This window comes from Tasmannia lanceolata, unplaced genomic scaffold (genome assembly GCF_043159265.1).
Source record: "Tasmannia lanceolata isolate RefF3 unplaced genomic scaffold, GAP_Taslan_0.1 ptg000012l, whole genome shotgun sequence".
NCBI classification, from domain to species: Eukaryota; Viridiplantae; Streptophyta; class Magnoliopsida; order Canellales; family Winteraceae; genus Tasmannia; species Tasmannia lanceolata.
Genome location: NW_027518689.1, coordinates 38,002,743 through 38,024,422, shown reverse-complemented (window position 1 = coordinate 38,024,422; position 21,680 = coordinate 38,002,743). Strand labels below are relative to the sequence as shown.

At 39.1% G+C, this 21,680-nt stretch overlaps 2 protein-coding genes across 2 annotated transcripts in view; one reads left to right on the top strand and one right to left on the bottom strand.

The window, feature by feature from the left end:
* Window positions 1-9,426, top strand: part of EDA7 (embryo sac development arrest 7) — a 29,261-nt gene extending 19,835 nt beyond the window's left edge. Inside the window, exons 8-17 of the mRNA XM_077392442.1 lie at window positions 72-192; window positions 294-362; window positions 1,134-1,186; window positions 1,300-1,408; window positions 5,040-5,210; window positions 5,324-5,482; window positions 5,610-5,702; window positions 6,447-6,635; window positions 7,481-7,704; window positions 8,585-9,426. Of these exons, the coding sequence (XP_077248557.1) occupies window positions 72-192; window positions 294-362; window positions 1,134-1,186; window positions 1,300-1,408; window positions 5,040-5,210; window positions 5,324-5,482; window positions 5,610-5,702; window positions 6,447-6,635; window positions 7,481-7,704; window positions 8,585-8,975 (1,579 nt within the window). The 3' untranslated portion in view covers window positions 8,976-9,426. The remainder of the gene's footprint in view (window positions 1-71; window positions 193-293; window positions 363-1,133; window positions 1,187-1,299; window positions 1,409-5,039; window positions 5,211-5,323; window positions 5,483-5,609; window positions 5,703-6,446; window positions 6,636-7,480; window positions 7,705-8,584) is intronic.
* A 1,347-nt stretch (window positions 9,427-10,773) lies between these two features.
* On the bottom strand, window positions 10,774-16,619 carry LOC143888120 (large ribosomal subunit protein eL24). The gene is made up of 5 exons (XM_077392441.1): window positions 16,502-16,619; window positions 11,944-12,019; window positions 11,769-11,870; window positions 11,464-11,612; window positions 10,774-11,093 (listed from the first exon to the last, which is right to left on the bottom strand). Exons 1-5 carry the CDS (start codon window positions 16,510-16,512, stop codon window positions 10,937-10,939), a joined length of 495 nt encoding a protein of 164 aa, XP_077248556.1. The 5' UTR covers window positions 16,513-16,619; the 3' UTR covers window positions 10,774-10,936.
* Between the last annotated feature and the right edge of the window lie 5,061 nt (window positions 16,620-21,680).

Below are 21,680 nucleotides of genomic sequence, written 5' to 3'. Positions count from 1 at the left end.
CCTTGGTTGTTATACATTTTTAGGTGTTTGTTTATCTAAATTTTAATAGATCAAACTTTTATTAATTTCAGCGAGCATCATGGATTGGTTGCGTGTGGTGGTGATGATGGGGCCGTTGAATGCTTTGACGTGAGGATGAAATCTTCAGTTGGTAGGATTGATGTTGTTGCAGCCAGTAGTGACGTTGATCAGGTACTGCTACTGACTTTATTTTTTTTTAAAATTTGCTGAAGTTTTTTTAATTCATTAATTTGTCGGAGAAACATTTATTAATATGTGTGCTGCTTCTCCAGGAGGTTACTGCGTTACGGTTTGATGATGCTGGGGGTTTCCTCATGGCAGCTGGAAGCAGTGCTGGAAAGGCAAGATGAAATATAATTGTGCCATTAATTTCGTTTTTTTATCCCTTTTTACAAAATTTCTGCCGAAATGTCACTAAATTCTACCAAAGTTTGTAAAATTTCCAGTGAAATCGATGAAATTTCCGCTGAATTTTTTGAAAATTCGGTGAAAGTTTTTAAAAACCGAAATTTTGTAGAATTTTTACATTATTTCAGCCAAAATTTCCGGCAACCGAAACCGACATTTAAATCCTTGATTATGATTTGCTATCTGACTGCCATATAGTGTTTTGGGATGGCATTCTGATGCTTCCTAAGAGACATTTAACTCTGATGCTTCTTAAGAGACATTTTTGGTTAATTTACTTGACTGATAAATTCCATTAAAAAAATTCTTTGACTAATAAATATTTAAAGATATTGCCCTCCATGAACTTCAGATTTATCCAGCATTTGATAGCTATTTCTTGAGAAGCATAATATTGGTTGGTATTTTTGTTTCTAAATGTTTGAGAATTTTTAACCCTAAAATATAGGATCCAGAGAAAATGAGTGCATGTTTTCTACCGCATGTTATGTTTTACTTGGTTTATTGCTATTCTGCAATTTGGTTGTCACTGTTTTTCTGTTAGGTGCATATAAAAAAACGATTTTTTTCCCTAGTGTTTATTTCCCTTTGATACAACACGTTTTCTTCTAGAAATTCATTTTTTATTTTCTTTGTGGAGTTCACAGTCTGTCCTATAGCTTCTAATGTTACCTGCATTCTCATTATTGCAACGGAATATACAGGTATCCATATATGACTTGCGCTCTTCTTACCCTATTCGTGTCAAGGATCATATGTGAGTATCTTTTGTGATTTGGTAAATATTTTAGTTAGTTATGCATAACTTAGTAGTTTATATCTCTTTGGACTCTCGATATCTATTGCTTCTTTCACGGATTATTTGTGTAGGTATGGAAGCCCAATATTGGACATCAAGTGGCACCAGACTCTTAATTCTGCACGACCAAAATTGATAACTGCGGATAATCACATTGTTAGAATCTGGGACCCTGAGACGGTAAGAGGTTGCACCTTTGAAATGTTAATGCCCCCCCCCCAACACACACACACACACACACCACGCACACATATCACATATAGATGCATACACATGCACGCAGCGTTGATATTTTCAAACCGTCTTATAGTCATTCCGCCTCCCTTTATTTCTATATCCTGTGAAGGGAAGCTCCTTCTTTAAAATGACGGAAGTACCCTTTGTCTATGGGCCTGTTTGCTTGCACAATATCCCCGGTTTTGTGTGGTTTTTGTCTGCCACGTCAACAAAATATTCTGGTTTCTTGTAGAGTTTCAAAATACCAGAGACTATCGGCTTGTCTCCTTGTCTCCTTGTCTGGTGATGTGTCATACCAGCAATCAAACTGACCCTTTGGTTTCTTGTAGAGTCTCCTTGTCTCCTTGTATTTGAATCATCTTTGGTGGATTATAAAGGTTCTAATTGCATCAAAATTGACATTTTTTCATGTAGTTTGCTGGACTTTCTGTACATTTTCTTCCACTTTTCGCACTTCTCCAACTGTCAGTCATTCCAGACTCCTTGTAGTCGGAAGGGGCATGAATGAGTTTCTTTTTGCCTTGCGTCTACTAGGGTGTGAAGAGACACTGTCTATATATTGTTGACTGTTTTGCCTCACTCGTCAAACTAACTAATTTTATCTCATATATTTTTAGTGGGAAAGGATACCTGGACTCTCTTGTTTTGATAGTGATACTTCTCACTTCATTAGACGAGTTTAGAATTGGCTGTTGGTAGCTTTTTGGGAAATGTAACAACCTATGCCAGCTAATTAAAAGTGTTAAATGGAGGAGTGCTGTTATTGAAAGTAGTGAGCACAGATATTATTTCCCTTTATAAATTTGATATGCTAGCTTATTGAAGTCACTTGTGTAGCCCCACAGCCCACACCAAGTCATGAATTTTCACTCACATGATATGCAGAGGGTTCTTACCTTTACTATTTTCCCCTCGAAATTGTATGAGTGTAAATGCTTGGCCAGCTCACTATGCTTGCAATTTTCAAAACAAGGGATAACCATGGGCGGATCTGGGAGGGGAGCGGGGGGGGGGGGGGGGGGGGGGGGGGGCAGTTGCCCCCTTGAAAATTCCGAATTTTTCTATATTGTTAACCTAGTTTCGGATTTTTCTTAAAGTTGCCCCCTTGAAATTGGGGATTTTTTTCCAAGTGAATTAGCTTGAAATTTTTGGAAAGTTCCCTTCCAAAACCAAAAATTTAGGATTTTTTCCTCCATGATGTTAAGTTTTTCTCATGTAAAGTTCCTATACTATAGGGATTTTTTAGTAAGTCCACTTAAACGTGCCACATCTCTCTCTCTCTCTCTCTCTCTCTCTCTCTCTCACACACACACACACACACACACACACACACACTAAAAATCTAGATTTTATATGTTGCGTGGAAGTAAAGTATTTTTCAAAACTATTGCGGGCACACATCATAGGATGATCAAAATTGACCATTTGTAGGGCCACAATATAAATAGTTGCACCTCCTAAATCATTTCCATAGGATGATCCTAACCCTCCGATCAATAATGGAATTGCCCATTCGATGAGAGGGTCAAGATCATCATACGGAGATTGATTTACACGGTGCAAAACATGAGGTGTAAATTGTGGGCTCCACCTTAAGCATGGGTTAGGGGGAGATATTGGGCCCTACCTTTCAAGACCTGAAGTGCAAAATGGTGGGCCCCAACATGCTATAACAACAATTTTTTGCCCCCCCTAAAAGTATATTCCTGGCTCCGCCCCTGCCAGAAACCCATCTTTAACATATTGTTACTCGGGTCTGTTTTGCTGAAGACGTTAAACTAACTAATTTATGTCGTATATTTTTAGTAGGAAATGATAACTTCACTTTCGTATTTTGATAGTGGTACTCCTCACTTCATTAAACACTTTTAGGATCGGCTGTTGATAGCTTTTTTGGGAATTGTAACAACCTTTGTTGTCTAATTTAAAAGTGAAATGAAGATGTGCTATTATCAACACAAGGAACCATGATATTATTTCCTTTGTAGTTTTTCTATAATAGCTTATTGAAGACACTTTCAAGCATATAGCCCCCCAGCCCTGAGCCCACCCCAGGTCATGAAGTTTCACTCATGATTTGCAGAGGGTTATTACCTAATCCTATTTTTTCCCTTAAAATTGTATGTGTAAATATTTGGCCAAGCTTGCAAGTTTTTAAATAAAGGAACTCAGAAACCCATCCTTAACATATTATGACACCAGTCGAAATTCTCAGTGTGTTTCTTAGTACGTTTAGCCAAAATTATAACAATATCTCATGATTTCTTAGTTTGCTATAGTCAAGTTTAGGAATCTCAACTCAACAAAGCCTTTGTCCCAAACTAGTTGGGGTCGGCTAAATGAATCATTTAGAAAAATTTCATGAAGAAAGTGAAAGGAATCTTCCATGCTCTAATCCTGGCTCTAGTTGGGTTCTTCTACGTGGATCATTTTCTTCCATTCTATCATATCCAAGGTCATTTTCTCTGTTATGTTCCTAGCTATCAAGTCTTTCCTCATTGTTTCTACCCAAGTTGTTTTCGGTCTGCCCCTACCTCTTTTTATTCCATCAACTTGGCACGAGTCGCCTCTTCTCACTCGAGCATCCAAAGGCCTACGTTGGATATGCCCAAACCATCTTAAGCGGTGCTCTCTCATCTTCTCCTCAATTGGTGCCACCCCCACCTTTTTACGAATGTCGTCATTTTTAATTCTATCTAACCTTGTGTGGCCGCACATCCATCAAAGCATTTGCATCTCCACTACACACATCTTATACACATGCTGGTTCTTGGTGGCCCAACATTTTGAGCCGTATAGCATGGCTGGCCCCACAACTATCTTATAAAACTTTCCCTTCAACTTGGTAGGGATTTTACGGTCGCATAGAACTCCTGGGGCAAGCTTCCACTTCAACTAACTTGCACTTATTCTATGGTTAACATCCTCTTCAATCTCTCCTTATGTAGAATTGAACCAAGATAGCGAAAGATATCCCTCTTAGGTACCTCATGTCCATTCATATTTACTACATTCCCGTCCCGCCTCCTTACATTACTAAAGCTGCACTCCATATACTCTGTCTTAGTCCTACTCAGTCTAAATCCTTTGGATTCCAAAGTAGTTCTCCAAAACTCTAACTTAGCATTAACTCCTGCTTTGGTTTCGTCGATTAATACTATGTCATCTGCAAATAACATTCACCACGGCACCTCATCCTGGATACCCTCTGTAAGCTCATCCATAACTAGCCTAAAAAGATAAGGGCTTAGAGCTGATCCTTGGTGCAGTCCTATTGTAATTGGAAACTCACTAGAGGTGCCATCCGTGGTTCTGACACTAGTTACTGCTCCATCGTACGTATCCTTAATCACATCAACATATTTAGTAGGCATTTTTTCCCTTCCAACGACCCACCACGTAACACTCGTGGGAACCCTATCATACGTTTTCTCCAAATCAATGAAAACCGGATGAAGGTCCTTTTATGTTCTCTAAATCTCTCCATTAACCGCCTAATCAAGAAGATAGCTTCTTGAAAAATTTATTATACTTTGTTAACTCAGATGCCAATGTGACTTTCTGTTGTGCTCAGGGAGATAGCATGACCAGCATTGAACCAACAGCCGGAGCCATCAATGATGTGTGTGTGTTGGGCGAGAGTGGGTTGATTATGTTGGCTCTAGACTGCAGCCAGATACCGTCCTACTTTATACCTTCTCTTGGGCCCGCTCCAAAATGGTGTTCATACTTGGAAAACTTAACGGTGTGACTTTTTCCCTGGACATTATTTAATTGTTTCTAAAACTGTTGAACCAGTGTCTTAAGCCCTTGAGGTTTATCTCTACTGTTTATTTATTTTTCATTTGGTCATAACAGGAAGAGATGGAGGAGAGTGCACAAACAACCATATATGATGATTTCAAATTTTTAACAAAAGAGGATATTGAACGGTTGAACCTGACAAATTTGATTGGAACCAATCTATTGAGAGCCTATATGCATGGCTTCTTTATTGATTATCGGTTGTATAAAAAGGTATTTTTGTTTTCTTTTCTTCCCCATCTATATTTCTCATTTCTCAATATTAACTACTTGTTAAAACAAATAGTCTAGTGATTTTTGCCACTGGTTATTATTATTATTTTTATCTATAATGCTGCAGGCACAATCTTTGGCAGATCCATTTGTGTACGATACTTATATAGAGCAGCGGAAACAGGAGAAGCTGGAGGCAGAACGTGCCTCTCGCATTACGGTTTGTTCTTTCTTTCTGCACCCATATGTAGAGCATATTCCTGTGGTCCTCTATAGTTAGGGGTGCAACTTGGGCGGGCTCAACCCGAACCCGATAGGTTCAACCCGGGAAAAAGTCGGGTTGGGTTGAATTCGGGTTGAGGGCTTGGGCAACCCGACCTGAGTGAACCCGACATTTTTAATAATTTTTTTAATTTTTAAGCTAAAAATCTCGGGTTGGGTCGGGTTGAAGTCGAGTCGGGTCGGGTCGGGTTGAACCTAGTCTGGTTGGAACTCGGGTCGGGTTGGGTTCGGGTTGACCAAATGGTTGCTCAGGTCGGGTTGAGTCCAACCCGACCCAACCCGACCCGAGTTGCACCCCTATCTATAGTTGGTATTTTCTGGTGAATTTAATATGAATTTGCACTAGCAGATGCTAATTGGTCGCTTCAAGAACTTAGATACTGAAATGATGAATTAATCTATGATTGTTCTAGGTGTACTATACATGCGGAATTTTCTTTAATTGCCTGGCTATTTAATAGGAAAATCCCACATTGTTTTCATAAGAGCCGTAATTTTTTTTTCCAAAAACCTTTTCTTCAAAAGAAAATAGCATCTAATCATTGCCATTTTGTTTTCTGCTTGTTTGAATGGTGTGATGATTTTCAAAAGAGCTGTGTTATATTCATTTTTGAGTGATAACAATATTCAAAGTTGTTTTCTATTTTTGGTCGCATAACTGTTATCATATCTTTTTCCCCAGATAAAGAGGAAATTACCTAAAGTAAACAGGGTTCTTGCTGCGCGTCTGCTTGAAAATGAGGAAGCTGAAGAAGATGAATTGAAAAATGTTGATGATACCGTTGCCAAGAAGAAAACATCAAAGAAAAGGAAAGGATTAAGTGGTGAATTGCTGAAAGACGAGCGTTTCTCAGCAATGTTTGAGAACAAGGTACGATAGATGGATCTCTGTTTTCATCAAACGCATATGATATTAAATGCATAAAGCAGATGCCACTTGGTTAATTAATTGTCTGCAGCTTGGAAACTTTAATTAGTTGCCAAGCCATTAACTTCTATTGATCTTAGAAACACAAAATCTTATGATTATTGCTTGCAATTTTGGCTCTGTTTGTGTGCCCATTTGTGTGTTTATGAATGTAGCCATAGTTGTCAAACTCTTATCAGTCATACGAGTCAACTCCTGAGTCGAGTCAAGTCGCTAGGTTTTCAAGGCAAGTCGCATGGGTGACTCGCCTTTGTTGAAGACTCTTATGAGTTGTCTGGTGACTTGAACGAGTCGTTGCGAGTCGACTTGAAAAAATAAAACTCTTACGAGTTGCTGGGTCTGGGCTTTCTTGTTTTAATGGTTGAAAACATGGAAGTTGAAACTTATAACTTAATTATTTTTGTGCATCCAAGTTACAAGCATATAGTTATTTATCCTTTTGTCTTAGTGCTTTATCTATGTGCTATAGGGTTCTTTTACATCATCTTTTGATATATAATTTTATTTTTTTCAACTAAATTTCTGTTCTTGTCAAAAACTCTCACGAGTCACGAGTCACGAGTCACAAAATTAAGAAATCGAGTCACAAGTTGAGTCACGGGTTGCCAACTGTGGATGTAGGTGTGACCATGTGAGTCGATGCATGTGTGCATGTTGATGCTGCTCGTTGTGGAACATATTATATTCTGTTCTGTGCATTTGCCTCTCCGTCTAACTATAGAAATTCCCGGGTACTCATGTCAGCCTTATATTATTGTAATATTAGTTTTTATTGATCCAAAATGCAGGAATTTGAGGTGGATGAGTTCTCCCCGGAGTATATCTCTCTGCATCCTGCTTCTTCCAAGAAGCAGTCCTCATTAATTGAGGAACATTTTGAGCCAGTTTTGCAAGCGGAAGATGAGCAAAGCAACAGTGATTCTGATGTATCGGCAGGGTTTCAGTCATCAGAAGATGGGCTTGACGAGGACAAAAATATAGTTAAGAGAAAGAAGGCTTCAAGGATTCCAAGGTCAGGTGTTTCTTCATTGATTGATAGGTCTGCCTTATGGGGATGTTATGTGAATTCTGTTACAAGGAATAAATAAAAGCTGACATGATCTCTTTGAAAATAAAAAAGTTCTCTTATTAAATTTTAGAAATTGAAGCGCTTTGTAATTTTCAAAATGACCCAGCTAAGCCAGATTAGTTTTAAAAATTGCTTAACGCCCATGAATTTCATGAATTACCTGGAAGTCTATGTTTTTCAACCGTAATAATGAGATCAACTCCCATTTTCCATCATTTGCCAAACCAACAACTATTGACTTAATAATATTTCTTTTGGATCAGTTGTCTGATTTCATGTACAGGAGCACTAATTTTGTTGTTTTTTTTATTTTTTGTATTTGGTTTGTCAAACCTCGACTTTTCACCATTAAAAAAAAAAAAAAAAAAAAGGCTCGGAGACTTTTCAGAACCAGGAAAACACCTTTTTTCAAATATCATGAAAGCAGTTATTCTTTTGAAAGAGTGTATGAACCTGTCTTAACTTATGTGCTTGATCACCAAGGTCATTGGGTTCTACCCGTTTGTTAATAAAATTTACCATCATTCAAAAAAAATATATGAACCTATCTTTGGCATACCTGACAAAACTGTTCTGCTAGTTTCCGTTAATACGTTTAACCCGGGGCTGTTCTGTTAATTCGTTTAACCCAGGGCTTAACAACATACAGTAACAGAGCACAAGCTATGTAGTTTTTATACATGTTTAGAACACTTTTTGTGTTTAATCAATATTTTCCTGCAATAGCATGGGTCCTCAAGTGCTAAATTTTAGAAACAGTAGATATGCAATGATCACACACATATTTGTATATGGAGACAGTTTAACCCTTTGTAACTTGCAGGCTGTATGAAGTGAAGGATGACCGCCATGCAGAAGCGTTTTGGAACAAAGTGTCCCTTGCAAAGGAGGATGCTCTTCCACTAGGAGAGAGGGTAGCTTCACTCCAAGAGCCGCGACCTTCCAGTCTACCGAGTAACGTGAAGGTGGGACCAGGAGGCTCACGAGAAATCTCATTCATCTCCAGAAGTGGAGCCAAGTACAAGGCTGACGAGGAGGAGCCTCGAGAAGAAAAGAGAAGGGGCGTCCAATCCTTGGGCCTTAAATCAAATAAGCCTAATTTCCATGGAAGAGGAGGGAATAGTGGTAGAGGAAGAGGAAGAGGAAGAGGAGGTGGTCGAAGTAACAGCAGAGGAAGAGGTGGTGGAAGAGGAAGAGGAAGAGGAAGACGGTGAGACTGCTTCGAAACTGAGGTGTTTTATTTTCCGTGGTATATGACTGTTGCATCATTCATCCATGAATGAACAAGAGAAAAATACAGCACCATGTGGGTTGTGGGTGGTGTTTAACCAGTTGGAAGGCGGTGAGAAGCTGCGTGCATCCAATTTGTCGTGGCTACTACTAAAGTTCTATCCATACGCTATTTCTTGTTCTTGGAATTTTTGCGTTTGGTAGTGGAGATTGTCTAAGTGCCTGTGTTTTTTGACAGAATGAAGAGCCTGAGCTCCTTTTTGAGATGATGGGAACTTGTTCCTTGCGGTTTTTGTAGCCGAAATTCGACAAAATCTAGTCAGATGGTTTGTTTTGAGCTATGGACAAATGGTTTTTGTAACATTATGGTAAAATTTTGTTATTATTATTAGAAAATCGCTCTCTTTGGAGATCCATGGTGAAGATTAGCATGCCCTTTCTGTTGCCCCTTTCAGTGCTTTTTACATTTGTACTCGAGGCTTTGAGCAATTTTTAGGGTGAAATTTGAGGCTCCTCTCGATGGTGAAGGAAAGAGTTGATTTACGGATCCATCCAAAAATTTTAGATCTATATTCCTCCAGATCCACAGCAGGTACATTCGATTCTGGATAGGGTTTCACGAATTAAAAAGAAAAAAGAAAAAAAAAAACCTTTGCGTGTTTAGTGTGGATTTGTATAGATTATTAAGGATTTGTTTATATGCTAGGGACAATAGCAGAGAGGCATCATATCCCTGCAACTGAAAAGATTGCTAGGGACCATCGCAATAGGCATTTTGTAGAGCGGCTGTCGCCTATGGTCCCTAGCAAATCCCATATTTTACCTCATTTAATTTTAATCTTAAATGTCCCATAGGGGTGCACTTGTAGCTGGTTTTTTGCAATGGACACCCTTCGGTTTAGTATTCCTCCTACTTGTGAGTCATAAAAATTTAGTTAGAAAAGCACTTATTTTTCGTATTAATAGGTGTTCAACACATCACTATATCTATTTTGTATATTACATGGCCATGGGTATTTTAATATTTCTATAACACATCGGATTAAGGCTAATCAAGACTCTTGATCTTGTAGAGCATCAGGATTACAAAATCAAGGGCTGAACTTTTTCTTGGAGGAACCCTAAACGAGGCTTCACAAAGACTAATGATCAAACATTATCCAACTGTGGTGTTATCAACAGCAAGTGGCTGGACTTGTGGTCACCAATCCGAGTAACAAAGATTAATCAGCGCCACGTGTAGCCTAAAAAATCAAGGGCCTAAGATTAATCGCTGTCCAAATCTGCGGACATAAATCCTACCAAGTGCTACTGAGAACACCTTCATTAGACAATTTAGACCAAGAACATGTATGTTCAACCTGAAGCCTACAACAAGATCATCGGTGTAGATAGCACATACTTGTTAGCCTTGCGGGGCCAAAAATTATATGTCAAAGGCCCTCCCTGGTGAGTGAATCAGTTATATATATATATCACTCACACTCAGTCAGAACGGCAACCTACTTTAGCACCAAACCTTCATGATAATCTCTAAAGATTAGCAATAAGTGAGACTCTGGAAAGAGGAAAGTGTTCCTGTGCAGTTGCGCAGGGAGCTCCCTGCGCTTAAGTGGCTTGAAAAGCCTCCCATTGGTCACTTTTTGTGAAACCCGCAAAGGTGGACCCGCTATACGAACCAATGGGTGGCTTTTTAAGCCACTTAAGCACAGGGAAGCTCCCTGCGCAGCTGCGCAGGAACACTTTCCTCCTCTGGAAATGCCAATAACTTTGGAGTAAAGATTGCAGCAGAAACACAAATAACTGAAGAAAAAATAGGTTGGGTAAAAGGCAAATGATCTCAAAACATAGTATAACGAGATAATCCTACAAAGCTTTTCAAATGACGCAGTAATATTTTTTATCATTCTATGCTCTGCAAACCAGGGAGTAAAGAGGCTAGCACTCAACGCTTTCCACCGCCACCTCCAAGTTTGGGTCCTTTCGGCCCAGCACCCTTCGGCATGCTACCCTTGGTCTGAGTCTTCTGCGCCTTGGCCGTCACCTCTGCTTTCTTGGCCTTCTTTTCATCCTTTGTTTTCTTGATCCTCTCCTTAATTTCACTGCAAAATCATTCTATCCAATCAGTAGGAGCAAAAATACTCTTAAATTGAATCCAAATCACATTCAAACTTATGACTGGAATCTTGAGTAGCCCAAGTTGATGAAGAACCAATGAACCTTGCCCTTTTACCTTAAAAATATGCATCCTCTTCATAAAAAATAGGAGGTAGAACCAACAAAGATTTCTATTTCAATTTGTCTCTGGAATAAAATACCTCATTAAAGAAATTTTTTAGGTTTGTCATTACAGCCCAACAAGAAAGAATTACAATAACCTTTCCACCGAAATCCCTAGGAATTCGTTTATAGTTGACAAAGGAACCAAAAAGAAAATTAACCCAACTAGACAAGTGAGGCAAGAAACAATACCGAAGAGCAGCTTCCCTGGCAGCATCTCGGACTTCTGCTTTCTCAGTTCTTTTCTTCTGGATCACTTCTAGAGTAGCACCCACTATCGACCTAGAGTAAGGCTTCTTGGTAGCACGACGCTTCTTCTTCACAGCTTCAGCATGCATGTCCTGAAACCAGAGTGGCAAAATAAACAGAACCGATGAAGAACCTAACCAGCAAAGAGATTGTCAAAAAAGAAAAAAAACACAACAATACAAACAAAACCGTATAAAATAGAAATGGTTGCACCTCCAGGCAAAAAAAAGAGAACAAAAGGAAGTCACCTTCTTATGCTGTTTCCTGTACATGGCAGTCCAGGTAAGCTTTGACGGCTTCAGTCGATTGTGGAAGTACCTCTTGCATTTTGAATTGGCGAACAGGAAGACCTAGAATGATAAATAGATGTAAGCACTGATACTTGGCCATAAAAATCAAGTGGCAATAACTACCATAAATTACCTGAGAATCCGCACGCACAAATCTGATACCCCTACCAGGGTAAATCTTGGCACCACTGAAACGGCAGAGTTCAGTCCTGAAAAGCCATCAAATACTGAGTCAGAATATTTAGACCATTATCAGATACTATTAAACTGGCGATCAGATTTCCACAGCAGACACATTTGCGTACGCATGTGTAGGTACATATGGAAATCTAAAAACGCAGGTACAAGGACTCCAACACTACGTAATATGGCACAGCATTACAGCAAGAATGGGAAGGTGAGACATATTCATGGAAGAATGAATCTCAGCACTTTTTTAATGTTCTTTAAGAAACTGAATTGGGAATGAGGTCCCAAGAATGAAGACCGTGTATTCAACTGGTACAAGTGTTTCAAATATCATGGTTGCAAGTTGGGATGATAACAGGACCTACTACTTTCTTTTTCCTTTAAAGGAGACACACTTTCAGAAAAATTACCTGGCCACAAACAGTTAGCACAGATTATTATCAGTTGAATTTATTGTATCGTCTCCTCAAAAACCTACAAGAAATTCCAATGATAACTTTCTTCTTCTCTAAGAAGATAATAAGATAAAGAAAATCTTACAGGGTTGGGATTGATCCTCTAGCTCAATGGTCAAGGCTTTGTTCTTCAACTTAGAGGTCGGAGGTTCAAATCCAGCTTACCCACCAATAAAAAGTCGTAGGGTACACTATGTTATGATTTACAAGAAGCTTAGTCAGACACAAGTGCAAGGGGGAACAGGGAGGCCCCGAGGTCACATAATATTACGGTGATCAAACAGATAAAATTAATATGCCCTCAAACTTAGTCTGGTGCACCCTTCTCTCATTCTTAAATGAAAGGCGTTAACAGAGAAATTTGCCATCACAGCACTAAAGTTGAGAAGACACTTTCACAAAACAAATCCTCTTTCCAGTTTCACAGATGACCACCTGCACATGATTCAATGTTGTCTCCTTTTACTTCATTCTGTGTTACTGCCACCGATGAGCTCCTGCCACCATACCCACTCCTAGTCCTAGCAACCATAATCTGGATGTGATCAGTCGTGTCAAGAGAAATAGAATTTGTTGGGACCATTTCTGAGAAGCCACATCCTGACTAATTGATGTGGTGCTGGTTCTCGCAGAAGCTTGAGCTAAAGGAAGAGATCCGGATATACTTTAATTGCAGTTGTTGTATGATTCAATTTTACACTCATTTCAGCGAACCAGTGGATCGATGGATCATATGCGAGTTAATTCGCATTTAAGGCTTCAAATCTGATTCCAATGTTCAGGATTGGCCACTTCCAAGATCGTTTGCTACAGTTAGAGTACTCAGCTTCAACAGCTAACGAAAATCAGCTGACAATTTAGAAGATCTCATAGAATCTTGCAGACCATTGGGAAGTTAAAACTCAGTTAATATGTTCGAAAAATTCCAAGGGAAATTGTCAGAAATGAACATAGGACAATTGACCAAACTTTGACAAACTATTGAGGGTAGAAAGTCAAGTTGTCTGATAGGAACAGACTTATAGCTTGGAATCTGTTAGGTTCTAACAGATCTAGACAATTTCCAGTCAATGTAAAATCTAAAGCTTGATTATATAATTCGAATGCTGGACTCAGGATGTGTAAATTCAGAGAATTATATTCCTAGTCTAATGAAAGAAATTGTACAGTCACTTGTACATGGATCAAATATCAGAGAACTAAAAAGGAATTAGGAAGTCTTTTTAACACAAGCCACACTCTAATAAACATAATAAGGGAAACCTATAGGCATAACAGAGCCAAAAACTGAAACGCAATCAACCAGATAAGTCTTTTAACAGAAGCCACATAACAAACGTAACAAGGGAATAGGTCTCTTGAGATGTCTATCTTATAAACAGTCACCATCTACCCTAACAACCTCAACCCCAACTGGAGAACAAATCTAATAGGTTTCTTGAGACGTCTATCTCAACTCAAGAGTTTTCAGGAACAGATACCACTATACCAGCAGCAGCAGAGATCTGTTTTTTTAATGCTAATATAACTTTATTTAAAGGGAAAGGAAAACAAAGCAAGCTAAAAACTGAGATGCTCACGAGGAAGGAAATAAAAACAAACACATACACAACGCACGATTCCGACACACACGGGAAAACATCCGTGGGTAACATAACAGATATATTCACTACCTCCCTAGCTAAAGAGTCTGCCACCTCGTTAGCTGTGCCCTGGGTATGCTGGAGGACAACATGATGCACATCGGGCTGGTCAATTGTCTCCTCAGCAGCAAAAGTAAATAATTACTAATGTTCTAGGGAATTTGCAAAGAAGACATATCTCTTCACAATGAAAATCCAACCCTAATTTAATCATGAATATTTCAAGATTTTTGTACAGACAACAACCATGTACCCTAACCCCTTAACCGCAGAATGTATCTTACCATGGCCAATATTTATTATAAGTTGAATTTATTGCTTCTAAAAAACCTACTACAAAATCCAACAGTAACTTTCTTCGTTTAAAAGATAAAAAGATTAAGCAAGCACATAAAATGTGGTAGAGCTCCAGGACATGTTTTACAAGGAACTGAGAGAGAGAGAGGAGAGAGAGAGCGGGGGGGGGGAACTGAGAACAGTTAATATTATAGAGGTAAAACAGATAGAAGCAAGACGTCATAAGACCTATTCCGACATACCCTTTCACGCATTTTGAAATAGGTGATTTGGACCTCACCAGAAGTAAACTCCACGTAGTACTGGTCCTGGGTCAAATCTCCTAGTTTCACTACTGAATACCTACACAAGACTCAACATTATCGTCTCTTACCTTGATTCACTATGACCCTTATGTTCCTCCTACCAAATCCACTTCTAGCAACTATAATCTGGAATTCTAGAGTCTGTAGAGATTAGTTGTGCTAAGATAAATAGTTAGTTTCGCCATTTGAGGAATTGGACCAGACTAATTAGCACATTCAAAAGAAAAAGGCTTCCAGGCACTTAAGTACTCTTCTTTTTTTATGACGTCGGGTGTCCCCACGCTACTTTGTCGAGTGGGACTAATTCCCTCCGGATGCGCGCAATCACCTGTAAACCCCGCGCATCGGGCAAGCCCGGGGGGATTCGAACTCTCGTCTCTGGGGAGCATACCCAAGACTTTAAGCCAGAGAGCCACACCTGTACGGGTTAACACTTAAGTATTTTCATCTGCTTTTGTAGAAAGGCTTCCAGGCACTTAAGTACTCTTCTTTTTTTATGACGTCGGGTGTCCCCACGCTACTTTGTCGAGTGGGACTAATTCCCTCCGGATGCGCGCAATCACCTGTAAACCCCGCGCATCGGGCAAGCCCGGGGGGATTCGAACTCTCGTCTCTGGGGAGCATACCCAAAACTTTAAGCCAGAGAGCCACACCTGTACGGGTTAACACTTAAGTATTTTCATCTGCTTTTGTAGAAAGTGGCATCTTCCAAAATTCCCCTTCATCTGGCCTCAACTTGTTTTTTTCTTTCTAGTGGAGTCTCTAGGTACAATAACTTATATGCTTATGTAAAATTGATGAGGTGGCATCCGGCTATGTGTCAACTAATTGATTTTGGATGACACAGATTCAATAAGGGTATGTCCAAGTATATTGGGACTAGGTTGAGTACTTAATCAAGCCTATCAGCTGCTTGGGTTTGTATTTGAAATTAAAAATTAAATGCCAAGCTAGTGAAGCACCAATAAAGGGAATGAAATGAAATTATGAGTTAATAAGTGACTAGTGAAGCATCAATAAAGGGAATAAAATGACATTATGAAACAAAAACAACAGCTGATAGTATGACATATTAAACTTATGAAATCATTCAAAAAAAAAATATTAAACTTATGAGCTGGCCTTTCAAATATCATCAATTCATCATCAGTAGTCTTACAGAAGTTCAAAAACCAAAACTTAAAAAAGGAAAAATAAATGAACCTCGGAATATCTAGACTGGACAGAGATTTTTAAAGGCTTTAGCAAAAAGGAATTGAAATGGAGTTAGATTTGAGAAGTAACCATCCTAACCCTAAAACTCACAAAAATTGAACTGAACTTGAAAACCTTGTAACATGTTCTACTTTTTTGGATGACAAATATGTAAAGAAAACTTAATCCCGGTGAAGAAAACTGGTCTGTCCAATAAAACCCAATGATGTTACTCAATTGTCTTTTCCAAAATCGGAACTTCGACCTGAAACTCAAACCGAGTCTCTATTGTGTCATTTAGGCCCTGTTTGGATTGCAAGAACAACATTCCTAAAAAAAAAAATTCTTGGGAATTTTTGTTCTTTCCACGATTTAGAGGGAAATGATATGGGATCTCTTTTCATTATAGAAAACTAACCCTAATTTATCTATGCGATTATCGAGATTTCCTTACAAACAACAAATACGTACCAAAACCCTAATCCCAGAACGGATCTAATCAGCTACTCGAGATGCTTATCTCTAAACGGAATTTCATAAAACGGAATTTATAAATAAAGAGTAATAAATCGAGAAAATAAAAGGGAAAGATATCTGTAATGACATACTTGAGAACCATGGCTGCTGATCCTACGTTCGCTTCCCTCTCCCGCTCTCTATCCTTTGCGCCAGAAAACCCTAATAATGTACCAAACCCTAATATATACCCTACGGCCAAACTCGCCCTTGCATCGTTCCTAATGACCAAAATGCCATTGTTTATATATTTAGTTCCGAGTTCTTCTGACTATGCTGAGTGTACGGTAGGGATCAGTCCAAACGATCAAGATTTTGGATTCTTGACATCAAAATTTTCTATGAGAGTGGTTCACTGCTTTAGGATAAATTCACCCCTTTATCGTTTTTCTTTTGCCTTTAAAACCTAACAAAAAACCTTCACGGGAGGATTTTATCCGTTTCGGGGGGGGGGGGGATTTCATTTTCCTTAAGTTTTTACAATTAAGGCCCTGTTCGTTTAAGATTAAGACAGTCGATTGTGAGTGACTCAAAATTATGTTTAAATTTGAGTTCAATGATCGGTTTGGCCCTCACGATCGGTTACCATAATCTTAAACGAACAGGTTGGTTTTCGGTTGATTCCATTTCATTTTTTAGCAAAAGCTTGCCCTGCCCAACACAAGTTGCACCCCTGCATCAAAGGGCAGGGTCAATGGAAATGGGCAACATATACGATGTTTAGAGAGCCAGGTTACCATAATCTTAAACGAACAGGTTGGTTTTCGGTTGATTCCATTTCATTTTTTAGCAAAAGCTTGCCCTGCCCAACACAAGTTGCACCCCTGCATCAAAGGGCAGGGTCAATGGAAATGGGCAACATATGACGATGTTTAGAGAGCCACACACAACGATCGTAGCATAATAGGACGTGTATATGAAATCAGGACCATTGATATTGTAAAACATCATAGGCTACCCACTTGGTCTTGGTCCCATCCTAAACATGCTATGTGAAATAACGGATTACAAAAACCAAGCCAATATTTTAGCTTTCATTGGCAGAACCCAGAGCCGGGTTTGATGGATCAACTGCCTAAAATCATCTGGTCAAGGTCACTTCAATGGCATTTGGCCAGACTTGTGGTTCGCATTGGGATCAACTGATCTGATCAAGACAACGAGGAAGAAGTGGGGCTCAATGAGAGTCTTTCAAAAATGAGAATAAAAGTGACTTTCTTTTTAACTCTTGTTAAAGTTGTCTAAATTGGATAATCATAGCCAATATGCTGATAGGCTATAACGATCTGTCTCTTATGTGGAAATTGAGGAGCTAATTTTTCATGCTGATCCAAACAAATCTCCTTGGTGATGGTGCCGAAATCCAAGTCAGTGATCGTGCGGTGGGTAGAGTGCCTCCTCCAGGTATCTACAATCACAGAAAAGTGGGGTCAGAGGGTCCGGGGTGGGTCCCGGACGACCACTTAGACACCCAAGTCAGATTTCAGCTCAATCGTATAAATAAACAGCAGGATTAAAATGATAGATGGCCAGGTTAACAGGATCAAACATGGGCTTTTTTTTTGCTTGGGTGGTCAAATCAAATATGGACTCCTCGGGGAGAAGGGAGCAGGCATCCAACACCATTTTTCTAACTCTCTAGTAGAAAAGATGGCCTTAATGGACAATTAAAGCTTGCCTTTAGTGGTGCATCTTTATCTTTGCTTTAATGGTGAATCTTTGTCTGGTTTGAATATTCCTTCCAACGAGATAATCCTCCCTCTTCCGTTTAGAATCCCCCCTTTTCAAGACGCCTTGTCGCGTGTATCTCTTTTCCCTTTGCATGCAATACTCCTTTATTATATGCCATGTGGACTCTTTTAATCATTTTGGAGAAAAGGTTTTCCTTCCTTAGATTGGGCCGCGCTCTGGTCACTATAGAAAATTAGTAACGTGCATGGCTTGTTGATCTTATGTGCGAGCTTCCTTATAATCGTAATGATGAGTGATTATTGCTGAGATTTTGGAGATAAAGACATGACACATGGCAAGATCTTATGGTCACACCGTATTTAACCCTATCACTTGGTGTTGGAAATTTTAAAGAATTTGAAAAGCTAAAAATGATTTTTGCCTTGTCTTTAAAATTTAGAGGAAAAGATTTAAATTTTGGTTTCCCTCTTATTTCAAAAGCTAGTGACTTTTGAGTGCTTTTTTAAATGAAAAGATTATTTTTAATGCCCAAAACGGTTTCCATTTTACCCCATTAATTGCTAAATGGTTATGATAATAACACCTATTGAAGTTGCAAAACCGTTTCATCTCCAACGGTCACAAATATGAATGTTGAGAGAAACGTCTAAGGCTCTTAACGGTGGCTTTTCTCAACATTAATACCCATAAATGGTGGCTCTTTCCAATTGACACTTTGGTGTCTATAAAAAGGAGAAGAGAATACGGTTTGAGTAAGGCTAAGAGTTTTTAGGGTCTACGTTTGGGGTGGCTTTTGCCAACAGAAAAAGAAAGAGGTTTACACAGAAAAATGTTTAATTTCTGGTTTTGCTTCATTTCCTTCCTTCTTGATCATTCCGTGTCTGAGCACAGTTCTAAGGTGGTTCTGGGTGGACCAGTCAGGGAGTGCACGTGGACTGGAGCCATATTTGGCTGTTTTATCTTGAAGCGTCGATTCGCGGATCCCGGTTGCACCGGTAGGGGGCGGATACGAGTGACCAGTGGCACGACTCAGCCTTCTCTCTTCGAATCTTGTTTTTTCCAAACGTTTTTCCATCAAAAGAGATAAGTGCAATATGTTTTCCATGTTTTATTTCAATTATGGTTTAATTTACAATACATGGATTTTTGGCTTCGACTTGCACTGTTTTGAGGTCGAGTAACATGTTTTCGTTTCAAGTAATGTCTTTTGGGTTCAACTAAGCCATATATCATTCTTTCATTATTTGTTTATAAGATCTGTAGAAATCTGATCCGTCTATTTTATCCAACAGTCTTAAGAATCATATTTGGGCTTCTTAAGATATGGATTCTTTCCAACACTTGGCTAAATGGCTGTAACAGGGAATTCAACTACGGGCCCATGCTGGGCCTTGGGCTTTTATGTTTGACCCAGCCTGAACTATGGGTTTGCCCGACCCAACCAAAATGACATTGAAGTGCCAAACCATTTAACCTCCTGCCAGCTCACCTACCAGTCTTATGTTTCATGATTTTCATTTTGGTTCCTGTTTCTTTCCGCATAAAATAGGTGAAAGAAAAAAAAAAAAAACTCTATGCCCGTTTACATCCATTCTAAGGGCGAGAGAAACCGACCCATGACACGAGAGCCACCAGACATTCTATGGTTAGGCCCATTCGTGCAGTACCCCCAAAGTGGTTGTTCTCCGCAGGATGGAAACCCTTGGATAATGTGGATTGGCTACTCTACTTGACAATTTTATTTTGAATAGACAACGGGATTGTTTACCCGTGGATAGTGTACTTAAGCCCTGTTCATTTTAGATTATGACAACCAATTGTAAGTGCCAAACCTGACAAACCGACCCCCGCCAAAAAAAAAAAAAAAAAAACCCAATTGTAAGTGCCAAACTGATTATTGGACTCAAAAGTATGTTTAAATTTGGGTCCAATAATCAGTGTAGCACTCACAATCAGTTTTCATAATCTTAGACAAACAGGGCCTTATATGCTATACCCTGCTAATTAGGGTTGTTCACGATGTGGCCAGGGAATAGAAAGCCTATCCACTATCCAGGGATAAAATAAACCCCAGCTTGCTATCCCCATGGAGAACAGCCCAAAAATGACTCCCACCAAATAATCTTAATAGACCCAAGTGAAGTGTGTTGCCGATTGAATTGCCCCTTTAATGATTAGGATCTTCAATCAACACAATTTAAGCTAAAATTTACTTCAACCCCGTATTAGTTTTTGGTTATGAATCATGCACTATTTTGTTTTGTATACCAAATTAAATTAGCTACAAATGAGGAGTATAAGTTGTATAACAACCCAGACAATAGTAGAGACAAAATAGAAAACAAACAAATAGAAGCGAAAAATACAAGAGCAACCCATCACGAGGAGTTAGGAAGTTAATAGTCTCGAGCTCCATTGAGCCACTTCCATAACAAGCCAAATAATGGTCGACCTCAGAATTAGCCGAATCATACGTGCTGAAAGACCCACGAATGAAGCACCGAGGATAACTGTCCCCTTCTGTCGCTCACCTAATAATGTCGACAGAATCGCTTTAAAAAATAATAGCATCAATAAGGTCCTCATTAATAAGTTGGATACTCATAGGAAGAGTTTACACTTCCACCCCGTTGGAGTTTGGATCAATCAATTCATATCATTATAATGTTTTCATCATATTATTGTAAATACTTTCACGTTGTTTTGGAAAGTTGGGAATTTTGTTTTACAAGTTTGTTTAGCCTACAGGCCGGGTGAGCCTTGACCCGACGGTAAGGTTGCTCCATTGTGAGCACACGGGTTCGAGTCACGGAAACAGCCTCTCTGCAAAGTAGGGCTAAGGCTGCGTACGTCTAGCCCTCCCCAGACCCCGCAATGGCTGGAGCCTCGTGCACTGGGCTGCCCTTTTTTTTAAGTTGGTTTTTTCCCTCGAAATTAAGAAGTACTACCTATCATCTAGGAGAAATACTATCTATACTCGCTTGTTTTGCATTCCTAACTTTATAAAATGCCTTTTGAGGTGACTATCAATAGTCTTTTTGAAGTTCTGACAGAATTTAGCAATTAATTAGAAAAGCGTAGATTAAGTAACGATCTCATTAATTAAAAAGAAAAGAGAGTGCCAATATCATTTAAATACCAGTCCCATGAAATAGATGATTAAAGACTATCCTCCCAACCATACAAAATGACACTCAATTAATTCCAGAGTTGTTTTCATCTACCAACGACAAACGGAACCATCGTCTATCAAAGATCCGAATCATTAATTATGTTTTCGGAATTATAGTATAATTTTTGAATTTAAAATTTAGATAAATGCGGTCGGACGAGAGAGATCAGAGATCCAATGGGATGCCCTTGCAGCTAGGATTTTGCAAGGGCACCCTTTAATTTAGCACTCCCCAAATTAAGGTGATCAGCCTTGAGTGCAGTAGAGGTTGTGGCACCAAAAGCAAAATGGTTCACGATAGTTAGGTGAAAAGGATAAATCATGTGTGAAAAGATTCACATAATAATTCACTGTATAATATATTATTCAAATTTTAGTAACGTTGACGCTATCTAACTTATTAATTG

Coding starts and splice junctions, on each gene's coding strand:
- LOC143888120 (XM_077392441.1), bottom strand. Junction 11,613..11,768: donor ACAGGAAACAGCATAAGAAG/GTGACTTCCTTT, acceptor CTCTGGTTTCAG/GACATGCATGCTGAAGCTGT. Junction 11,094..11,463: donor GCCAGGGAAGCTGCTCTTCG/GTATTGTTTCTT, acceptor ATGATTTTGCAG/TGAAATTAAGGAGAGGATCA.